Source organism: Erpetoichthys calabaricus, chromosome 2 (genome assembly GCF_900747795.2).
Source record: "Erpetoichthys calabaricus chromosome 2, fErpCal1.3, whole genome shotgun sequence".
Taxonomy (NCBI): Eukaryota; Metazoa; Chordata; class Cladistia; order Polypteriformes; family Polypteridae; genus Erpetoichthys; species Erpetoichthys calabaricus.
This window is the reverse complement of record NC_041395.2, coordinates 262,219,126-262,237,291: the sequence shown is the minus strand read 5'-3', so window position 1 is coordinate 262,237,291 and position 18,166 is coordinate 262,219,126. Positions and strand designations below refer to the sequence as shown.

Sequence of the window (18,166 nt, the reverse complement as noted above, 5' to 3'; positions counted from 1 at the left end):
TCTACCTGCGCTAAAATAATCTGAAATAAACGTTGAAGCAATTCGAACTGAATTCGGTTAAATCTTATAACGCGATCTGCAACGTTAACAATTAAATGCTCCGATATTGAACTGAATAAGTACTATTGAAAACGAGTCTACAAAATTGACATGTTTTGTGTAATTTAACATTGCCATACAGTTTATTTCAGCATGTCCACGCACTTTGCCATCTTTTTCTTCCCTGTTCACGTCACAAGGTGCCCTCTACAAACCATGGAAAGAGGAGGCGGGTTCGTTCTCGTGCCTTGTGAAAAGAAGAAAGGGGGCGGGCAGGTGACGTGTGCCGCCGGTTTTCTGAGTAAGAAGAAGGGGGGTTGGGTGGGCAGCTGGAAGACTGGCATTCGGCAGAGCGTGGAAGGAGAAATGACCGACAGTGACCTCGCTCTGTGTGCGCTTTAGTGGATGGCGCATTGTTTTCTGTCGCTTGCACAGCAGCAGATGAATACTTCATCAGTAACCTTGAGCTTCCAGCGTGTGATGCATGCAAACCTTGAGTTAAATTCTCGACATACAAACACGGAGGAGTGCAGGGCTGCGTGGTGTTTTTTTTTCTCTCTCTCAATTCTCCGTTCACCTCTCGCTTTAAATTATGGAAAAAGCAAAATCCATACTTGATCAGAAGACATCACCTCCGTGCTATATAAATGGAGTACAGAATGGATTCCACACGCAGCCTCACAGCAATGGAACCTACGGCGCCAGTGGCCTGGGAAGTACAGAAAATTTCCACCATCTTCATCAGGAATCGCAAAGCCATGGATCCCCTGCAAAGAAATGCAGACTCAGAAGACGAATGGATTCAGGCAAAAGAAACCGACCGCGTGAGTTTGTCACTTTATTTCAAATGAACGAAGGCAATACGTGTTTGTGTGCCATTCATTACTATGTTGGCGTTGTGTAGGAGTTCATTTATTTTTTAAAACGGTAGTTTGTGTTTAGAATGCGTGACCTTTTGTTGTATGTGAAATGTTGTGATTTTTCTTATGAGATTGCACTGCTGTTATTTCAGTTTGGCCGACATCTCATTTGTATATAATATAAAGACAGTCTCTGCTGTAACCTTGTAGTGCATTAGTGGTGTGTTTAAAGTCTACGTTCTTACGATTATAAAACACTTGAGAGCTGATAAAATTCGTTTTATTGGCAATCTTCGATTATAAACCATTCGTCTTGTACTGAAATCTTTATATTCTAGAGAAGCGTAATGTGACATTTGATTGGATGCATATCGGTCAGGAGGTGTGTGTAAGTGGCTGCTGATAAGAAGGCTTGTCTCTTTTAACCAATGGGCGAGCTGCTCCACTTCTGCAGGGCGGGGTCACAGGGGTCACGCACGAATCTGTCCCTAAACACCCCCTGCATTTGTGTCTTTTTCCCTTTTATTTTTTGGGGAATTTGACTTTATCGTCGACCTGAGGTTGGAGTCGACTTTTATTTCCAAGTTTAGCCCAAATGCAAGCTGTATGCTAATAGCTTTTGCTAGGAGGTGTGTCTGAAATAACCTATGCATTCCTGTAATTTTGTAGTTTTTTAACGATATAATTGCTGTCAGCGACCAAACTCTCATTTGTTCCATAATGCAGATTAAAGTCGTCAAGAAGCCAGGTAAGCTGTTTATTTTGCTTTTAGCAGTGAAAACAAACTGTAGAACATGTAGTCCTGCAAAAATCATTTTGTATTGTGCAACAAGTATGCCATCATTATCGGTTGTGTTTGCTTTTATAGATAGAAATTCTCAACTACAATGCGAAATGTATATATATCTACATACTTTTTTATATAATTGGTGAGCTATGTTGAAATAAGAACTTTAATTGCATTTGAAATGCATATTCGTGTACTGGTGTTTCTCAGGAGAAATATCCCTGTAATCAAACTGCAGTTTCATCAAATTTACCCAAAAATCACAGATCTTGTATCATTCCTTAAAATATAAAATGAAGCAACTGTGTAAAATGTGTAATTTTTCACGTCTGTAGAGAAAAACAATACCCACTAAATGTAATCTTATATTTTTTTCATTAATTTTTGATCAATTGCATACAACGTTATGGACAACGTTTGTCACCTAGAAGTCTAAAAAATAAAATCATTCAGGGATTTCCAGTGCACTATAATTTGCATTCCGTACATAAACGCAAATTACTTTAAAAAGTGTCTTAGAAACAAAAAAAAGCCAACACTTTAGGTTTTACATGTGCAGATTGCTGGAATCCCACCAAAGAAAACATAAGGCTTTATATCATTTGTGGCTGAGAAATCGGGCATATACTCTGGTTTTAAAACAGAACAGAACTAAGTTAAGCAACTAGTTTTTAATGGCTGAGGTTGAAATGCTTTGGCTGTTTTCCAGGCTGTTGCAAAAGGTACAGCTGTCCAAGTCTAAGTGACGTACAAAGTCATATCTTTCTTTATACCATGTAGCAATTCACATGATAAAGCCAGTCATATATCCCTGTGCAAGTCTGTGAAGAAAAGTACATATCAAAAAATAAAGAAACCCCTTTGTACCTGCATATTTACTAATACTGAGATGCCAACTAATGTTACTTTAAATTTCTCAAAAAAGTAAGAATTCAAGTGTGTTTTGCATAGCTTTAAATTAATCAATATTCTCAATACTACCTAATCAAAGTCACGGTCTCTCTGTTAGGAACTTGTATTGGCAATTTTGGGGTAAGGAAGGAACCAAATGATTGAGAAGGTGCCCCAGTTCATCACATGTCTCACTTATGCAGACACATACACTTGCTGTATATTCATATAGAACCAGTTTATAATTACAGGTTAACTTAACACCTATTGAGGCAACACATTTTTGATTGCAATTATATAGTTTTAAGTACATCCTTAATATGCAAATTTGTTTGGCAGTGTCTGGTCATTAAGTCATACGTTTAAATTACATAGCGGACAAAAAAAAAAAAACTGATTATATGGTCAGTTGTATTTTAAATCAACCATGTGATTGATGCAGAACATCTTACATAAATTAAATTACACTCAAACATATGTCTGTTTGCATTGGAACTGGCCTGGCACCCTCTTACATCCAATGCCCAGTCAGTATTGATTAGTCAATACTTCTGTTATGTATTTAGTTGTTGGTACTTTCGCGAAGCTTTGCGCACATTAAAAGAAAAAAAAACGGGAAAAACAACCTCTTGTTATTTTCTGCCTTTAACAGTGATTACTGTCAAAAAGCCCTTGGCAAAACCAGAAAACCTGTCTGTGTCTCCTCAGCAATAAGAAAATTATATATTGCATTGTATTGCAAAGTAATAAACAGCTAATTGTTATACAGAGCAGTTCAAAGGACTTCAAATCAAGCTACTGACACTATATGACCAGGTCACTTAGCCTGCTCTGATTGGAAAAACCAAAAAAGAAATGTAACCAATTGTATCTCTCAAATTTTTTCGGTCATTTTGGATAAAGTTGTTGAACAATTAGTAATGATAATGCATAAGTTCAATTCGTGCATTCTGCCCAATGTTTCTGTGATAAACTCCAGTTCATGCTGCACTGAATTGGACAACGAGGCATAATAAATACACCTTTTGAAAGAGTAACTCAAAAAAAAAAACTGAACATTATCCAGCTAGAAATAAGACATGAAAGCAGATGAATTTATGCAATAAATTGCATTAAATATCAAAATCACTAAAAATGAAGGCATAATGCTTCCGGAGATCCACTATGCTCCAGTTTTCTGTAGCACACAAACTTAGTTTTCATTGAAAAGATAAATAACTCTTTGTTTAGGAAAGCAAGCCATGAATACAACTGCTATAACTAAACTTGAAATTAGAAAATAAGAACAAGTCAAGATGGCTTGCAGAGGTAAAATACATCTGTTGCTAATGATAGTGAGGATGGGATGAATCGGAACCACAGAAATAATAAATAGTTGCAGTGGAGAGGAAAATGATTAGCAGAATGTCAAGTAAAACAAGAATAGGAAAGTCAGAAAAGATGGCTTGGCATTGTGAAAGATGGGTGTTCCAATAGAAAACCAGTGGTGATAGTGCACACCATTGAGTATTCCCAATATGTGTTTTTCAGAAACATGCTCCTGTAATATAAAACATTGATTGTGATGGAAGAAACTGATCAGTGAACACTTAAGTAGAACATAAGAATATCCTTAACTTGGTCATTCAATTAAACATAGTGTAGCTCATCAATTCCTATTGACCCAACCATCACAAAACATCATGCAGTCAAGTTTTAAAGGTCCCCAAAGTACCACTATATATTACCCTACTTAGTGATTTTATTTCAAATATATATGGTTCTCCAAGTGAGGGTAAAAAAAAGTTGTAACATTTGTAAAAAGAATAGTCCTTAACTAGGTTCCCTTTTTGCTTCATATTCTCATTTAAAATAACAGCTGTGTTAGTTTCTTTCATACTTTTTGAATATTTTAATTGTCTTTTTATATCCTCCATTTTGCTTAAACTAAAAAGATGAAACTCTGCTTATACAGTATCAGTCATGGAATCAATCTAGTTGTTCTTCTCTGGACCTTTTTAGTGCTCCTCAATATCATTTATTGAATAAGTTTAGTATTGTCATGAGAAAATGTTTTACTTACTTAGTATTGTGAACGGTGCTATATAGCGCCCGACCCGGCACAGACTCAGGCAGAGGCACGTACTTAATTAAAACCGCTTTTATTTTCTCTTCAGCCGTGGGGCACGCCTTCCCCGTGTCCCACAGGCCCAACACAGTCCCACAAGCACTTAAATAACACACAAGCCACACTTCTTCTCTCCACCTCGGCACCACCACTCCTCCTCCCAGGCAACCTCGTCCTCTTCCTCCCGATTCTGGCTCTCTTCAGTGGTGGTGGCTGGCCTTTTTTATACCCCACCCGGAAGTATTCCAGGTGCTTGATCACCTGGGTCTAATTGCATTTCCGGGTGGGGCTGAGGAATTGACCAGCCGGGCTGCCAAGACCATGCAGCTCCCCCTGGTGGCCATCCAAGCCCCCAACCAGGCTGTGGAGGACTCCATGTCCCATGGAGCCAAGCGCCAGGCTGGGGAATCATCATCCGCCAGGGAGGCTGCCAGCAAGCGTCCCGGGGGAGGTATTGAGCTGCCCGTGGTGGCTTCCCCGGAACAGATGCAGCAGAGGCGTCCCTGCCGGGCATGGAACCCGGCTGTCCTTTACAGTATGATTAAAATAGTTATTGTTAAAGTTACTGATGCAATGACAGCATATTAGTGTTTTTTTGTTATGACCGCCAGTCTGTTTATATTATATGACTAAACAGACTTTTCCTTGTAACTGATTATCAATAAATACTGTTAATGGTTTGTTTCACAAAAAATTTATCATACACAAGACGGACCAAATTATTTCTAGGTACAGATTAAGGTGTTGTATCATGTTAGCCATTATGGATGTAGTGAGAAGTAAAGTAAAATGACAACTTTTATTGGCTAAAGCCTTCCACCTCACTCCAATCCAAAAGCCATTCACCTTCCATTATCACCTCCAGAAGCTTTTGTTTCCATTCCCTTCCAAACTCCTTTCTATTGTAACCACCAAAAATTAAATGCATCCCATCCTCCATCTCCTCTCCTTCATAAAATTCCACCAAGGGTCTCTGATCATAATCATAAACATTCTATCATTATTCTCAGGGTTCAAACTGGGAGTATTAGGTTTTACTAGTTCCCTAGGGATATTAATTTTAGGGTTTGATGAAGGGAAGGTCAATTCAGTATTTTATAAATCAAATCACCACAAGAGGTTCAAGCCTAGGGGCCAATAAAAGCAATTTTAATCCTCTGAACACTGGAGTCGATCTTACCTTCAGGGATCAAGGAGGGGTAATTAACATAAGGGTTATGAGCCAACTGATTAGCATCAGGGTTCTCACCTGTGCTATTTCCCAGGGTATTAGATTCAGGCTTTACCCTACTGACATTAAGTTAATTGAACTTGGTTTGAGATCCATCCATCCATCCATCCATTTTCCAACCCGCTGAATCCGAACACAGGGTCACAGGGGTCTGCTGGAGCCAATCCCAGCCAACACAGGGCACAAGGCAGGAAACAATCCTGGGCAGGGTGCCAACCCACTGCAGGACACACAAACACACCCACACACCAAGCACACACTAGGGCCAATTTAGAATCGCCAATCCACCTAACCTGCATGTCTTTGGACTGTGGGAGGAAACCGGAGCACCCGGAGGAAACCCACGCAGACACAGGGAGAACATGCAAACTCCACGCAGGGAGGACCCGGGAAGCGAACCCGGGTCCCCAGGTCTCCCAACTGCGAGGCAGCAGCGCTACCCACTGCGCCACCGTGCCGCCCTGGTTTGAGATCTGTACAGAATATTTTCAAAAAATATCCGGATTCAAGGAGACGGGATAAACACCCGTTGAAACTATTAGATCTTAGTCTTGTGAATAATGATTTTGAATTTAATGGCAAGATGTATTTGCAGACTCGTGGGACGGCTATGAGTAAGAAATTCGCTCCTTCGTATGCGAACATTTATATGTCAGAATGTTAGCCAATAAAAGGTGTCATTTTGCTTAACTTCTCACTAGGTAAAGATTTAAAAAATCTCCCCCCACTAATGCTTTAAAATTCTTTTATTTACTGCATTGTTAATCAAAGCAGTGATTAATATTTAACCTGGGTACTGCTTTTAATCTAGTGTATACAAAGTTGACATTCTGTATTTTGTTTGGGATGGGGCACATCTAAAAGGATTATGTTAGGTTTTTTTGGGGGGGGAGGGATTATTTTAGGATCTTTTTATAGTGTGTTGTTTTTTCGTGTGGTAGGTTTATCTGTTGCTGAAACAATAAAGTATCTTGAGGACTACTGATTATTTATTTAGAAAGAAATGTGGGTTTAATTGATGGTTAACATGGAGTAAAAAATTGCCAACTAAAATAAAACAATCATTCCAAGTTTGTTTGTTGGTTTAAGTGTGTATGCATATATGTAATACACACAATGTATATATTAAGTAAACAATATGTGTCACAAGTATTTCAAAATCCTGTCTTATTTTGATACAGACTTAGCCTGGTATTTACTGGAGCCTCACATGGAGTGAAGCACATTGTGTTTTGGGCTTGGAGAACTGATTTCTGAAACAATAGAATTGATACACCAGAGCTTAACCCTGGCTGTTTTTACTACAACACTCTCCATCTTTGAACAATGTTCTTATAGTGATTTCCTTGCATGGTGCAGTGGTAAAGAAGCTCTGCGGAATATTTATGCAGGCTTATTGCTAGATTGGTTGATGCCATATACACCAGGGGTGGCCAGCTCCATTCCTGGGAATCCACAGTGGATACAGGGTTTCATCCTAACTATTTTCTTAATTAGTGATTACTTTTTTGCTACTAATTAACTTCATTTAGTTTATTTGCTATTTAAGACTCCGACCCTTTTAATCAGGGTTGAACAACGTTGGTCCTGGAGGGCCACAATGGCTTCAAGTATTTGTTCCATCCTAACTGCTTCATGAAATCATTCACTGCAGATGAAGCACTTATTGCTCAAGTGTCATTTTTGTGCTTCATTTTAGTTGTCTTACTCTTTAAGATTAAAACTCTTAATTGCTTATTTTAGTCTTAAACAGCCAAATTCATTGTTGTAACTGCTCATTAGTAGCAAAATACACCAATGAAAAAGGAACCAGACGTTCTACATCTAGCTTGCCCCCAGTTATACTTGTGTGTATTCATTATTTACTATTTGGTTTAATTAAGTACTCGGAAGGAAACTGAAGAGAAAGTGAAGAACTTAAAATTACTCGTCCATTTTAGGCTTGAAATCTCTTAGATGATACATGTATCATTAGAAAGGTATAACAAAATATGATTTAAGAATTAAACACTAACAAGTCATGAAATTTAAATAAGATGTGTTATTGGTGAGGATTGGCTTTTAATTAAGCAACTGGCTTGGAACAAATACCTGCAGCCACTGTTGATCCAGTTGAGACCCCTGCCCCCTCAACCAACCCCTAAAACATCGACAGCACAACAACTCCAGAGGGGATCAAACAACACCTCTGAATGTAAGAATTTATTTTTAAATAATGAATTGACGGTGTTGAGTAAATCCAGACTTTATCTAACTTTAAAAAATATACCTTTGTGTATGTCTTCACATTCTTGTTGCTTTGTATTTATTTTTATTTCCTAGCTTCCTCAGTGTTGTTTTTGCTAGAGTATATAATGCATCTTTGCAATTTCAAAACATTAAATGTAATGAGTACCATCATCTGTTGTGTCTGTAGCTACTCGGTTAAATTCAATGGAAGTGGACTGTGTGGGTTCCAGTCTTAACTTTTGTGGTTGAATATAAGTGCATTGAACTTAAAGAACACACAAATGTTTCTTGTTTATAAATAGGTGTTATGTCCATGTCCTGTGTGCAGCCTTGGTATTTTTTATTACTGGGAGATCATGTGCAAGCTTTGCCATCTCAAGTCAAAAAGGCCACTTTTTAAATAATTGCTGCCCTCATGGCTTAGAGAGGAGGTGTGGTAGTGTGGCCGGAGTGGTTCCTTGGTGATTCGTGATGCGGATGGTCCTCGCTTAACTGCACAGGTGAGGAGTCGTCCACATCCGTAATTGTTGCCGGGAGCTGCTGATTGCCACACCTGATCCACGTCTCCATATCATATAATAGAAGTGTGAGGCGGATGAAAAAAGAAAGAAAAAAGAACGTTAAGTGAGGTTAATGGAGAAGGGAGAAGGAAGCAGGAAGGAGGAAGCCGGTGCAGGAGAGCGAGAGCGAGAGTGAGCGAACAAGTGCAGGCTCGCTCTGATTGCAGGCAGCCGGGAGAGGCGAGCCCGAGTAGGGTGTTTGGCTGACACCCAAGGGCAGACAGTAGTGGTCGCTCCTGCTGAGTGCTTGTTTAAAGCAGGAGTGAATGGGAGAAGGTTGGCTCACTGCAACGAAGGCAGCGGGAGTCGGGGACTTGGGAAGTGGAAGCCCCAGCGTGAGCATCCTGGTCGCTGGGTAGCCCAAGTCTCGGTCTGGGTGAGCAGAACCGGAGCCTGGGATTGGAAGGGCCACCAGACCAGTACAGGGAAGAAGGTCTGCTGCATGTAGAGTGACTCGCCAGGTGCATAGCCTGGATGGAAGAAGCAGGGGAGTCGGCAATAAAAGAAGGCACCAGGCTTTGTTTTAAAAGACTTCTTCCAGCCGTTGTTTTAACCTCAGTTTTAAAAGGATTTTTTTTTCTATTGTGTTTTTAACCTTCACCTTTCACCTGTTTTTATTGGATTATTTATTTGAAGATTTTCAAAGCACTGCAGTTATTTATTTGAACACTGTTTTGATTTTGCTGGTTTTTAATAAAAGCACTTTGCACTTTTTGCACCATCCCCTTGCTTTGTAGTGCCTCACTGTCCTGCTCATCGGTGACATTACCGACGGTGTCGGGTTCGAGGGCTCCCAGAAGCTGGATGGGAGCATGGAGCAGAACCCGCATCGTCACACTGCCTTTTTACAAAAAACATTTGTCCTGGGCCTTGGTAACAGCAACTTAATAGTTTATCCTAGACCAGGGGTGGGCAAATTCATTCCTGGAGGGCCGCAGTGGCTGCAGGTTTTTGTTCCAACCCAATTGCTTAATAAGAAGCACTTAATGCTCAAGAAACACTTCTGCTTCATTTTAGTTATCTCCCTCGTTAAGATTATGAACCCTTATTGCTTATTTAAGTCTTAAACAGCTGCATTCTTGGTTTTTAATTGCTCCTTATTAGCAATAAGATGCAAATGACAAAAGAAACCAGCAGTTATCCATTTTGCTTGTTACCCTTTACACCTGTGTGTATTTATCATGCACTATTTGGTTTAATTAAATACTTGGAAGGAAAGAGAAGAGAAAAAAGTGAAGGATTGAGAATTACCCATCCGTTTTACACTTCAAAGTATTTGGATGATATCCTTAGAATGGAAAAAAAAATCTAGGATATGAGAATGACTTGACATAACAGAGTTAAAGCACTAACAAGCCATGAAATGTAATTATTGGCAAGGATTGTTTTCTAATTAAGCAACTGGGTTGGAACAAAAACCCGCAGCCACTGCGGCCTTCCAGGAATGAATTTGCCCACCCCTGTCCTAGACTAACAGCCTTCATCTTTTCTGTTGGTTGTTTCCCCATTGCAGAATACCTTTGCATGGATTGTTGCCAGAATGTAGATCTCTTCAGCATATTTTCTTTAATATCTTTCCTCTAGTCTCCTCTTTGTCATGTTTGTGTGTGCCTGAGAGAAAAGGTGCTATAAAACCCGGTGTATTACAAGCCTATAAAAAGAGAGACTAAGTTCAGTGGTCAGTAATATCTTGTTTGGATAGTTTGTTGCATTAGTGTCCTGGATCTTACTCTCTAACATAATGGTTCCACCCTGGGGTCTGCAGGGATATGTTGTAAATAATAAAGCATTTTCCTAGTTCACATTGTATTTTAATAATATTGTCACTTCATTAGTGCACTTGCCAACTACTCCTGTTATTTAACACTTTTTTCAAATGCTGCTTGAAGGCTACTATAGGCATACACACGTTGCATTGTGGCATTTAAACAGTTCATAGCAAGCTATACATCGCGCGTCAAATGCTAAAACATAATGATGGGCCACTTTTTAAAAAGGAATCATTCCAAAGAAAACCCATCTTGTAGTTGTGTTTTAAATTCATCAAATGAGTCATATTCTACAGTAGAATCTAAATCTAGAAAGTTTGCAGCTTCATGCATAGAGTTCGGATTTGTGCTGGCTAAGAATAAAGACTGACTTGATTACCCCAAGTGTGTTCTTTTTCAGGAAATTCTTACAAATGAATGTCTAAAGCCGTCTAAATTGAAAAAATGTCTAAAATGACAGCATTCAGCTGATATTGGGAAACCATGTTGACCTTTTCCAAAGGAAAGCAGCACTGCTTGTGAAACAAGTGAGCACTTTCACACAGCAAGCAATGGTTTCATATAGAGCACTGAAGGTGTCTTTTTTGTGGCGTCATATCGCATTGCCTGTGTGAAGAAAACTCACACAGTTGGAGAAGAACCTATATTACTGGTAGATAGATAGATAGATACTTTATTAATCCGAAGGGGAAATTCACATACTCCAGCAGCAGCATACTGATAAACAATATTAAATTAAAGAGTGATTAAAAAATGCAGGTAAAATAGACAATAACTTTGTATAATGTTAACATTTACCCCCCCGGGTGGAATTGAAGAGTCGCATAGTGTGGGGGAGGAACGATCTCCTCAGTCTGTCAGTGGAGCAGGACAGTGACAGTGGTCTGTTGCTGAAGCTGCTCCTCTGTCTGGAGATGACACTGTTTAGTGGATGCAGTGGATTCTCCATGATTGACAGGAGCCTGCTCAGTGCCCATTGCTCTAACACAGATTTCAAACTGTCCAGCTCCATGCCTACAATAGAGCCTGCCTTCCTCACCAGTTTGTCCAGGCGTGAGGCGTCCTTCTTCGTTATGTTGCCTCCCCAGCACACCACTGCGTAGAAGTGGGCACTCGCCACAACCGTCTGATAGAACATCTGCAGCATCTTATTGCAGATGTTGAAGGACGCCAGCCTTCTAAGGAAGTATAGTTGGCTCTGTCCTTTCTTGCACAGAGCATCAGTATTGGCAGTCCAGTCCAATTTATCATCCAGCTGCACTCCCATGTATTTATAGGTCTGCACCCTCTGCACACAGTGGCCTCTGATGATCACGGGGTCCAGGAGGGGCCTGGGTCTCCTAAAATCCACCACCAGCTCCTTGGTTTTGCTGGTGTTCAGGTGTAGGTGGTTTGAATAGCACCATTTAACAAAGTCCTTGATGAGGTTCCTGTACTCCTCCTCCTGCCCACTCCAGATGCAGCCCACGATAGCAGTGTCGTCGGTGAACTTTTGCACGTGGCAGGACTCCGATTTATATTGGAAGTCTGATGTATATAGGCTGAATAGGACCGGAGAAAGTACAGTCCCCAGCGGCGCTCCTGTGTTGCTGACCACAATGTCAGACCTGCAGTTCCCAAGACGCATATACTGAGGTCTGTCTGTAAGATAGTCCATGATCCGTGCCACCAGGTATGAATCTACTCCCATGTCAGCTTGTCCCTAAGGAGCAGAGGTTGGATGGTGTTGAAGGCACTAGAAAAGTACAGAAACATAATTCTTATTGCACCACTGCCTCTGTCGAAGTAGGAGAGGGATCGGTGTAGCATGTAGATGATGGCATCCTCCGCTCCCACCTTCTCCTGGTATGCAAACTGCAGAGAGTCGAGGGAGTGGCGGACCTGTGGCCTTGGGTGGTGAAGCAGCAGCAGCTCCATGGTCTTCATCACATGTGACGTCAGAGTGACAGACTGGATGCAATATCTTTTGGACTGGGGTGATGCAAGATGTTTTCCAAAGCCTCGGGACTCTCCCCTGTTCCAGGCTCAAGTTGAAGATGCGCTGTAGAAGACTCCCCTGCTCCAACGCACAGGCCTTCGGCAGTCGCGGCGATACTCCATTTGGACCCACTGCTTTGCTGGCCTGAAGTCTTCTCGGCTCTCCGCTTACCTGGGCTGCTGTAATTGTGGGTTGGTGGTGACCAAAGACATAGTTCTGGAATTGCTTGTTGAGGTAGCTGCCTGTAAAATTGACTCTTATCTCTTTGTCAGACAACACTGTGTGTAGACGGATATCTGACATGGCTGAGGATGCAACAGGTAAAAAACCGCAGTTGGCTTTCATTGCAGTTGGACGACAGCACAGTCTATACAGATTGCTCCATTGCCAGGATAGGCAAATATTCTGGAGTTGTCTCATTAATAAAGGCCAGAGCTCCAGATGCCATGAATTCATCCTGCATGTTTCACTGTGCAGTGACATGGGTACCAGTTTTGAAAGCCTTCTGCTGCATTCTGATATCCGGTGGCTATCTTGCAGGGCAGTTTTAAAATGAGTGTTTGATCTCTGCAAAGAGCTATGTGAATTTCTCTTATGTGAGAACTCCCAGTTTGCCAGCTGTTTTGACAACCAACAAGTGGGTCTCTGAAGCTTGTGTATTTGGCCAACATATTTCAACTTTTAAATACCTTGAATTGGAGCATGCAGGACCATGATCACAGCATACTTTATTTTCAAGATAAAGTTCTTGCATTTGTACAAAAAAAAAAAAAAATCAGACTTTGGGAGAAAAAAGTAAACAAAGAAAATACCGTAAGGTTCTTGCTCCTTCACCAAGAGCTAGGAACGTCCAATGTGCCTCCAGATATAGTCCTGTTTATAATATTGTCATATGTGACACACCTGAAGAAATACTTCAGCAATTATTTCCCAGACCTGGGGGGTATTTTCCGTACGTTGCTTAAATCATGCAAGATCAGATGCCTCAACTTGGATGAGTTAATGCCGGTAAAACTCATCTGGGATAAGCCGGCTTTCAAACGCAGTCGTGCAGTAGATTAGTCTAGCTGGATCTAATCATCTGAGATGAATGCGTGCGCGCCCACACTGATTGAAAAGCTATACAGTAATCCCTCCTCCATCGCAAAGGTTGCGTTCCAGAGCCACCCGCGAAATAAGAAAATCCGCGAAGTAGAAACCATATGTTTATATGGTTATTTTTATATTGTCATGCTTGGGTCACAGATTTGCGCAGAAACGCAGGAGGTTGTAGAGAGACAGGAATGTTATTCAAACACTGCAAACAAACATTTGTCTCTTTTTCAAAAGTTTAAACTGTGCTCCATGACAAGACAGAGATGACAGTTCTGTCTCACAATTAAAAGAATGCAAACATATTTTCCTCTTCAAAGGAGTGTGCGTCAGGAGCAGAGTCTGTCAGAAAGACGAGGAAAGCAAACAAATCAATAGGGCTGTTTGCTTTTAAGTATGCGAAGCACCGTGGCACAAAGCTGTTGAAGGCGGCAGCTCACACCCCCTCCGTCAGGAGCAGAGAGAGAGACAGAGTTTGTTTTTCAATCAAAAATCAATATGTGCCCTTCGAGCTTTTAAGTATGCGAAGCACCGTGCAGCATGTCGTTTCAGGAAGCAGCTGCACAAAAGATAGCAACGTGAAGATAATCTTTCAGCATTTTTAGACGAGCGTCCTTATCGTCTAGGTGTGCGAACAGCCCCCCTGCTCAATCCCCCTACGTCTGGATCAGAGAAAGTCCGCGCAAGAGAGACAGAAAAGTAAGCCGGGTAGCTTCTCAGCCATCTGCCAATAGCGTCCCTTGTATGAAATCAGCTGGGCAAACCAACTGAGGAAGCATGTACCAGAAATTAAAAGACCCATTGTCCGCAGAAATCCGCGAACCAGCAAAAAATCCGCGATATATATTTAAATATGCTTACATATAAAATCCGCGATGGAGTGAAGCCGCGAAAGGCGAAGCGCGATATAGCGAGGGATTACTGTGTATATACAAGTCTAGAAAACATAGTCAACAAGTCTTTGATAGGCTGTAACAAAATGATGAAAGAACGGACGCATTTTTTTTTTTGCACAAGCGGAGCAGGACCTTTTATTGGAAGGACATGAACAATTTCAAGATTTAATATGCACAAGGGGTAACACTGCAAAACCAGCCCAAACCAGAAAAGATGGCTGGCAAAAAGTGGCTGACAAATTAAATGCTAAGTAGTGTGCATTGTACTTACTGAATGCAATGTTTCATTTCCTATGTGTCACATTAATTATTATTTGTCATAATTCCAGATCAAACATGAGCACAGGGAGAACATGGGAACATGTTAAAGTGAAGTACAAGAATATACAGTACTTCAAACTGGCAAATATTGGTACTGTATATAACTATGCTCCTCCACAGAACCAGTGGCAGGATGCAGTGGTCATTTCATTTCAGGTAAAGGATGGTCATTGCATATATTTGTCCTCGGTGTATGCCATAGGTATGTTCCATATAGCCCTCTTTTTTTTAAATTTTATTTATTTATTTATTTTTTTTGTTGATTCAGTTGCAGGGAATGTCATATCCCTAGAACTTGTGTCTGACCAACGAGATATTGACAAAGGTCAAATATTTGAAGACACTGTGTCTGATTATTCATCAGGAGGAGAGGTACATTTTCCAAATAATGTTTGATCAAACTCCACTCTGATCAGTCCCATGTGCCCCGATCACATTTGGAAATCCTGGGTAATGAGAATGTTAGGCTGATTGTGAGATTCTTCATAGAACTGTGGGTGTTTTTGCCTGTGTATTGCCTACCTGCAATGGCATGAAATGCCTCTTTTATTGTCTGCACACGCAGGTGTCCAGGAAACACTATGAAAACCTAAAGGAAATATTTCAGAGCCAAACAGACTTTATGAATTGCCTGGCAAACTGCACTTTTAGATAGATTTTCTGCATCGCCTACAGTATATAAAAAAAGTGCCGCTTGCAAAAAACCTCAAAGCAATGCATACTGTCTGTGTGGTTGTGAGAGCCCAACTTCACCTAGTTTGACTTCGAATATAAGGTGGTAATAAATTTTTGAGGTACAATATTCCCCCTCGGTTAAAGCGGCATCTTTCGAAAGAATTTCTTCAGGGAGCAATAAAGGATCTTGTCGATCGCAAAAAACCCTCTCTATATGAAATTCTCTTCTTATAACGTGCGCACCGATATTAATTGGTTGCTCATTCATGAACAGTGAAGCCATGACTGAATGAGTTCCATGCACGGACACTGATTAAGTGTTTGAGCTGATCCTTGTTTACATAGAACAAACCTGCTCCGATTAGATTTGAGGATTTGGATGTGCTGCTATGACAACACATCTGGCAAGAGTTTCGAAAAACCAACAGATCCAGGATCATGCCAAATCGTCAACAGTTACATCCGACTAAACAAGTAATCCACGTGTGAAAAATACCCCCCAGGTCAATTGTCATTTAAGATGGATTAGAAATCCTTTTGTTTCCAAAACCGAACAGGGTTGTCTTGATTTGAGATCACAAGAATTGATCTAAATAGCCAATGTTGGAAGGTTGAAAATACAACTCTCTGCCAATCCCCATCAGAATTTTGTAGCAATCTCAGTAACAAATACCCAGTTTTGAGCAACAAAGTCATGTCTCTTACCATTTGCAACAACATACCTGTGTGAGGCAGGTTTTAAAGTACTAAAAACCAAAAACAGAGCACATCTAAATGTGGAAAATTATTTGAGATTGTCCCTAAGATAGCTACAACCCAGAGTGGGCAAACTGTGCAAGAACATCCAAGTCCAAAAGTCCCACTAGGCCTAGAGTGAGTTTTATTTATTTATTATGAGCAGTCAATTTTTTCCATAGTAAAAAGTGCCTTTTTTATATAGTTTTGTTACATGCAGTTAAACTGCTATATAGACCTACTACATGTTGTTATTGACATGTGGAATATGTCATTTTTTGGATGGTAATTTATAGGGGGACTTTTAGGGGGCTTGGCAAAACAGGATATCTTTTGGGGGGGGGGGTGAACTGCCTCATTTCTTTTTCACTTTACTCCCAACACAACTGATTATAAGTACAAATACAGTTTGTTGCAACAACAGAAGATTCTGGATGACTCGTGCTTTGTAGCCTACATTGAGGTATAGCATAGAAAATGGAATAGGACTTTGTTGTGATGTAGAGACCAACATCTGCTTACAAACATTACCAAGCTGGTGACAAACTTTCTGCATGGCAGGGATCCCCAGAGATTAGTCACTTTCTTGGGGAGGCAGTGATGATATAGATTTACAAATCCTTTGAAGGGCCAATGAATCTAGTAAATATGAATGGATAGACAAACTGTACCAAACTTGACCAGTGGAATTCTTTCTATTTAATGAGACTCCAATGTACTCGGTGTGCTGTTCAGTACAGTGGTGAGGTGGTAAAGTAATGTGAACTTGGTGGATACCAAATGTCTGAATGAATTGATCAGGAAGGCCAGCTGCATTACAAAACAGACACTGGACCTGCTTGAGATTAGCCACAGAAAAAAGAATGATGGTAGAATTTTAGGACATGATGACAATCCACTGCATAATTTATTGTTCTGCAGCACCACTGTTGTTGGGTGTTTTAACATTAAAAAAAAAAAAAAAAAAAAAAAAGCCTCCTCCGATGATACCCATCTTCACCCGTGCCAGTTAAAACAGACAATACTGACATAGAAAAATATTTTTAGTGCTACTGTATGTTAAAAATTTACTCTGTATTAGTCTTCATTTTGTTATTCTGTACTATGTTTGTGTTCTGTTTTGCTGCAAGAGTAAGTGACTTTCCCCCCTGGGTAGCAATACATTTTTTTTTTTTTTTTAATAAAAATTAGGGGCTTTGCTCCCTACCCGGGGATGTGCCACGTGCCAGCCACTTCGCGTCTCTGCCACTCGTGTTGTGAAGGGGGTGGCTGAAAGCACGCTTTGGAGATACGGACGGATTACTTGCTTGCCTTTTGCTCCTCCTGCCATGCTGCGTGTTCTGCTTCTCCTGATGCACAGCGATCATTTCAAAGCTTCTACAACAGCTGTCCTCGCTTCACTCACTTAAAGGGCGCACTAAACGCCTATCACTTCGTGTCTCTGCCACTCATGTTGTGAAAGGGCGGGGGGGGGGGGGGGGGGGGGGCGGGCACTGAACACCCGCTAAGGACATGCTGATGGATCAGCTGCTGTCTTTCTGCTTGCTGCTGCCGAGCTGTGTGTTCTGCTTTTCACACTACACATCGATCATTTAAAAGCCTGTGCGGCAGCTGTCATTTTGTCTCACTGCTTTGTCTTGCGGGACGTTAAGGTGTGTCTTGCAGGACGTCCGGGCTGATTATTACTTTCCTTATTTTCTGAATTTGCACATAGATTATTATTCTTTTGTGCATCCTTTTTTGCAGCCTTTTCTCTTCAATGCTTTTGTGTCTCTTTGACGCGCTGCTCTTTCTTCTTCGCTTAGCCGTTCATGTGCCATCAGGAACATATAACATTTTTAAGAGCTGGGAGCACATGAAGTGTGCCTGCCAAAAGCATTCCAACAACTGCGAGGTTAGATGTCCGTTAACTTGTTTTAAATTATTTATAAGTAGGGCGTGACGTGCAAAAGTCGCTGTCTCACGGGTCTTGCTTCCTAAGGTTGTAATGTCTAGT

The 18,166-nt window shown here is 40.8% G+C and overlaps 1 protein-coding gene across 2 annotated transcripts in view; it reads left to right on the top strand.

Annotated features, from left to right (window-relative positions):
• The first annotated feature begins 364 nt into the window (after positions 1-364).
• The window catches only part of LOC114647000 (pantothenate kinase 1), a 51,356-nt gene continuing 33,554 nt past the window's right edge, over positions 365-18,166 (top strand). The window contains exon 1 of one of the 2 annotated variants that reach the window (XM_028795453.2): positions 365-863. In XM_028795453.2, the coding sequence (XP_028651286.1) occupies positions 632-863 (232 nt within the window). In that variant the 5' untranslated portion in view covers positions 365-631. Of the gene's footprint in view, positions 864-1,408; positions 1,648-18,166 lie in introns of those variants that run through there. The other variant, XM_028795454.2, reaches the window with a different exon arrangement.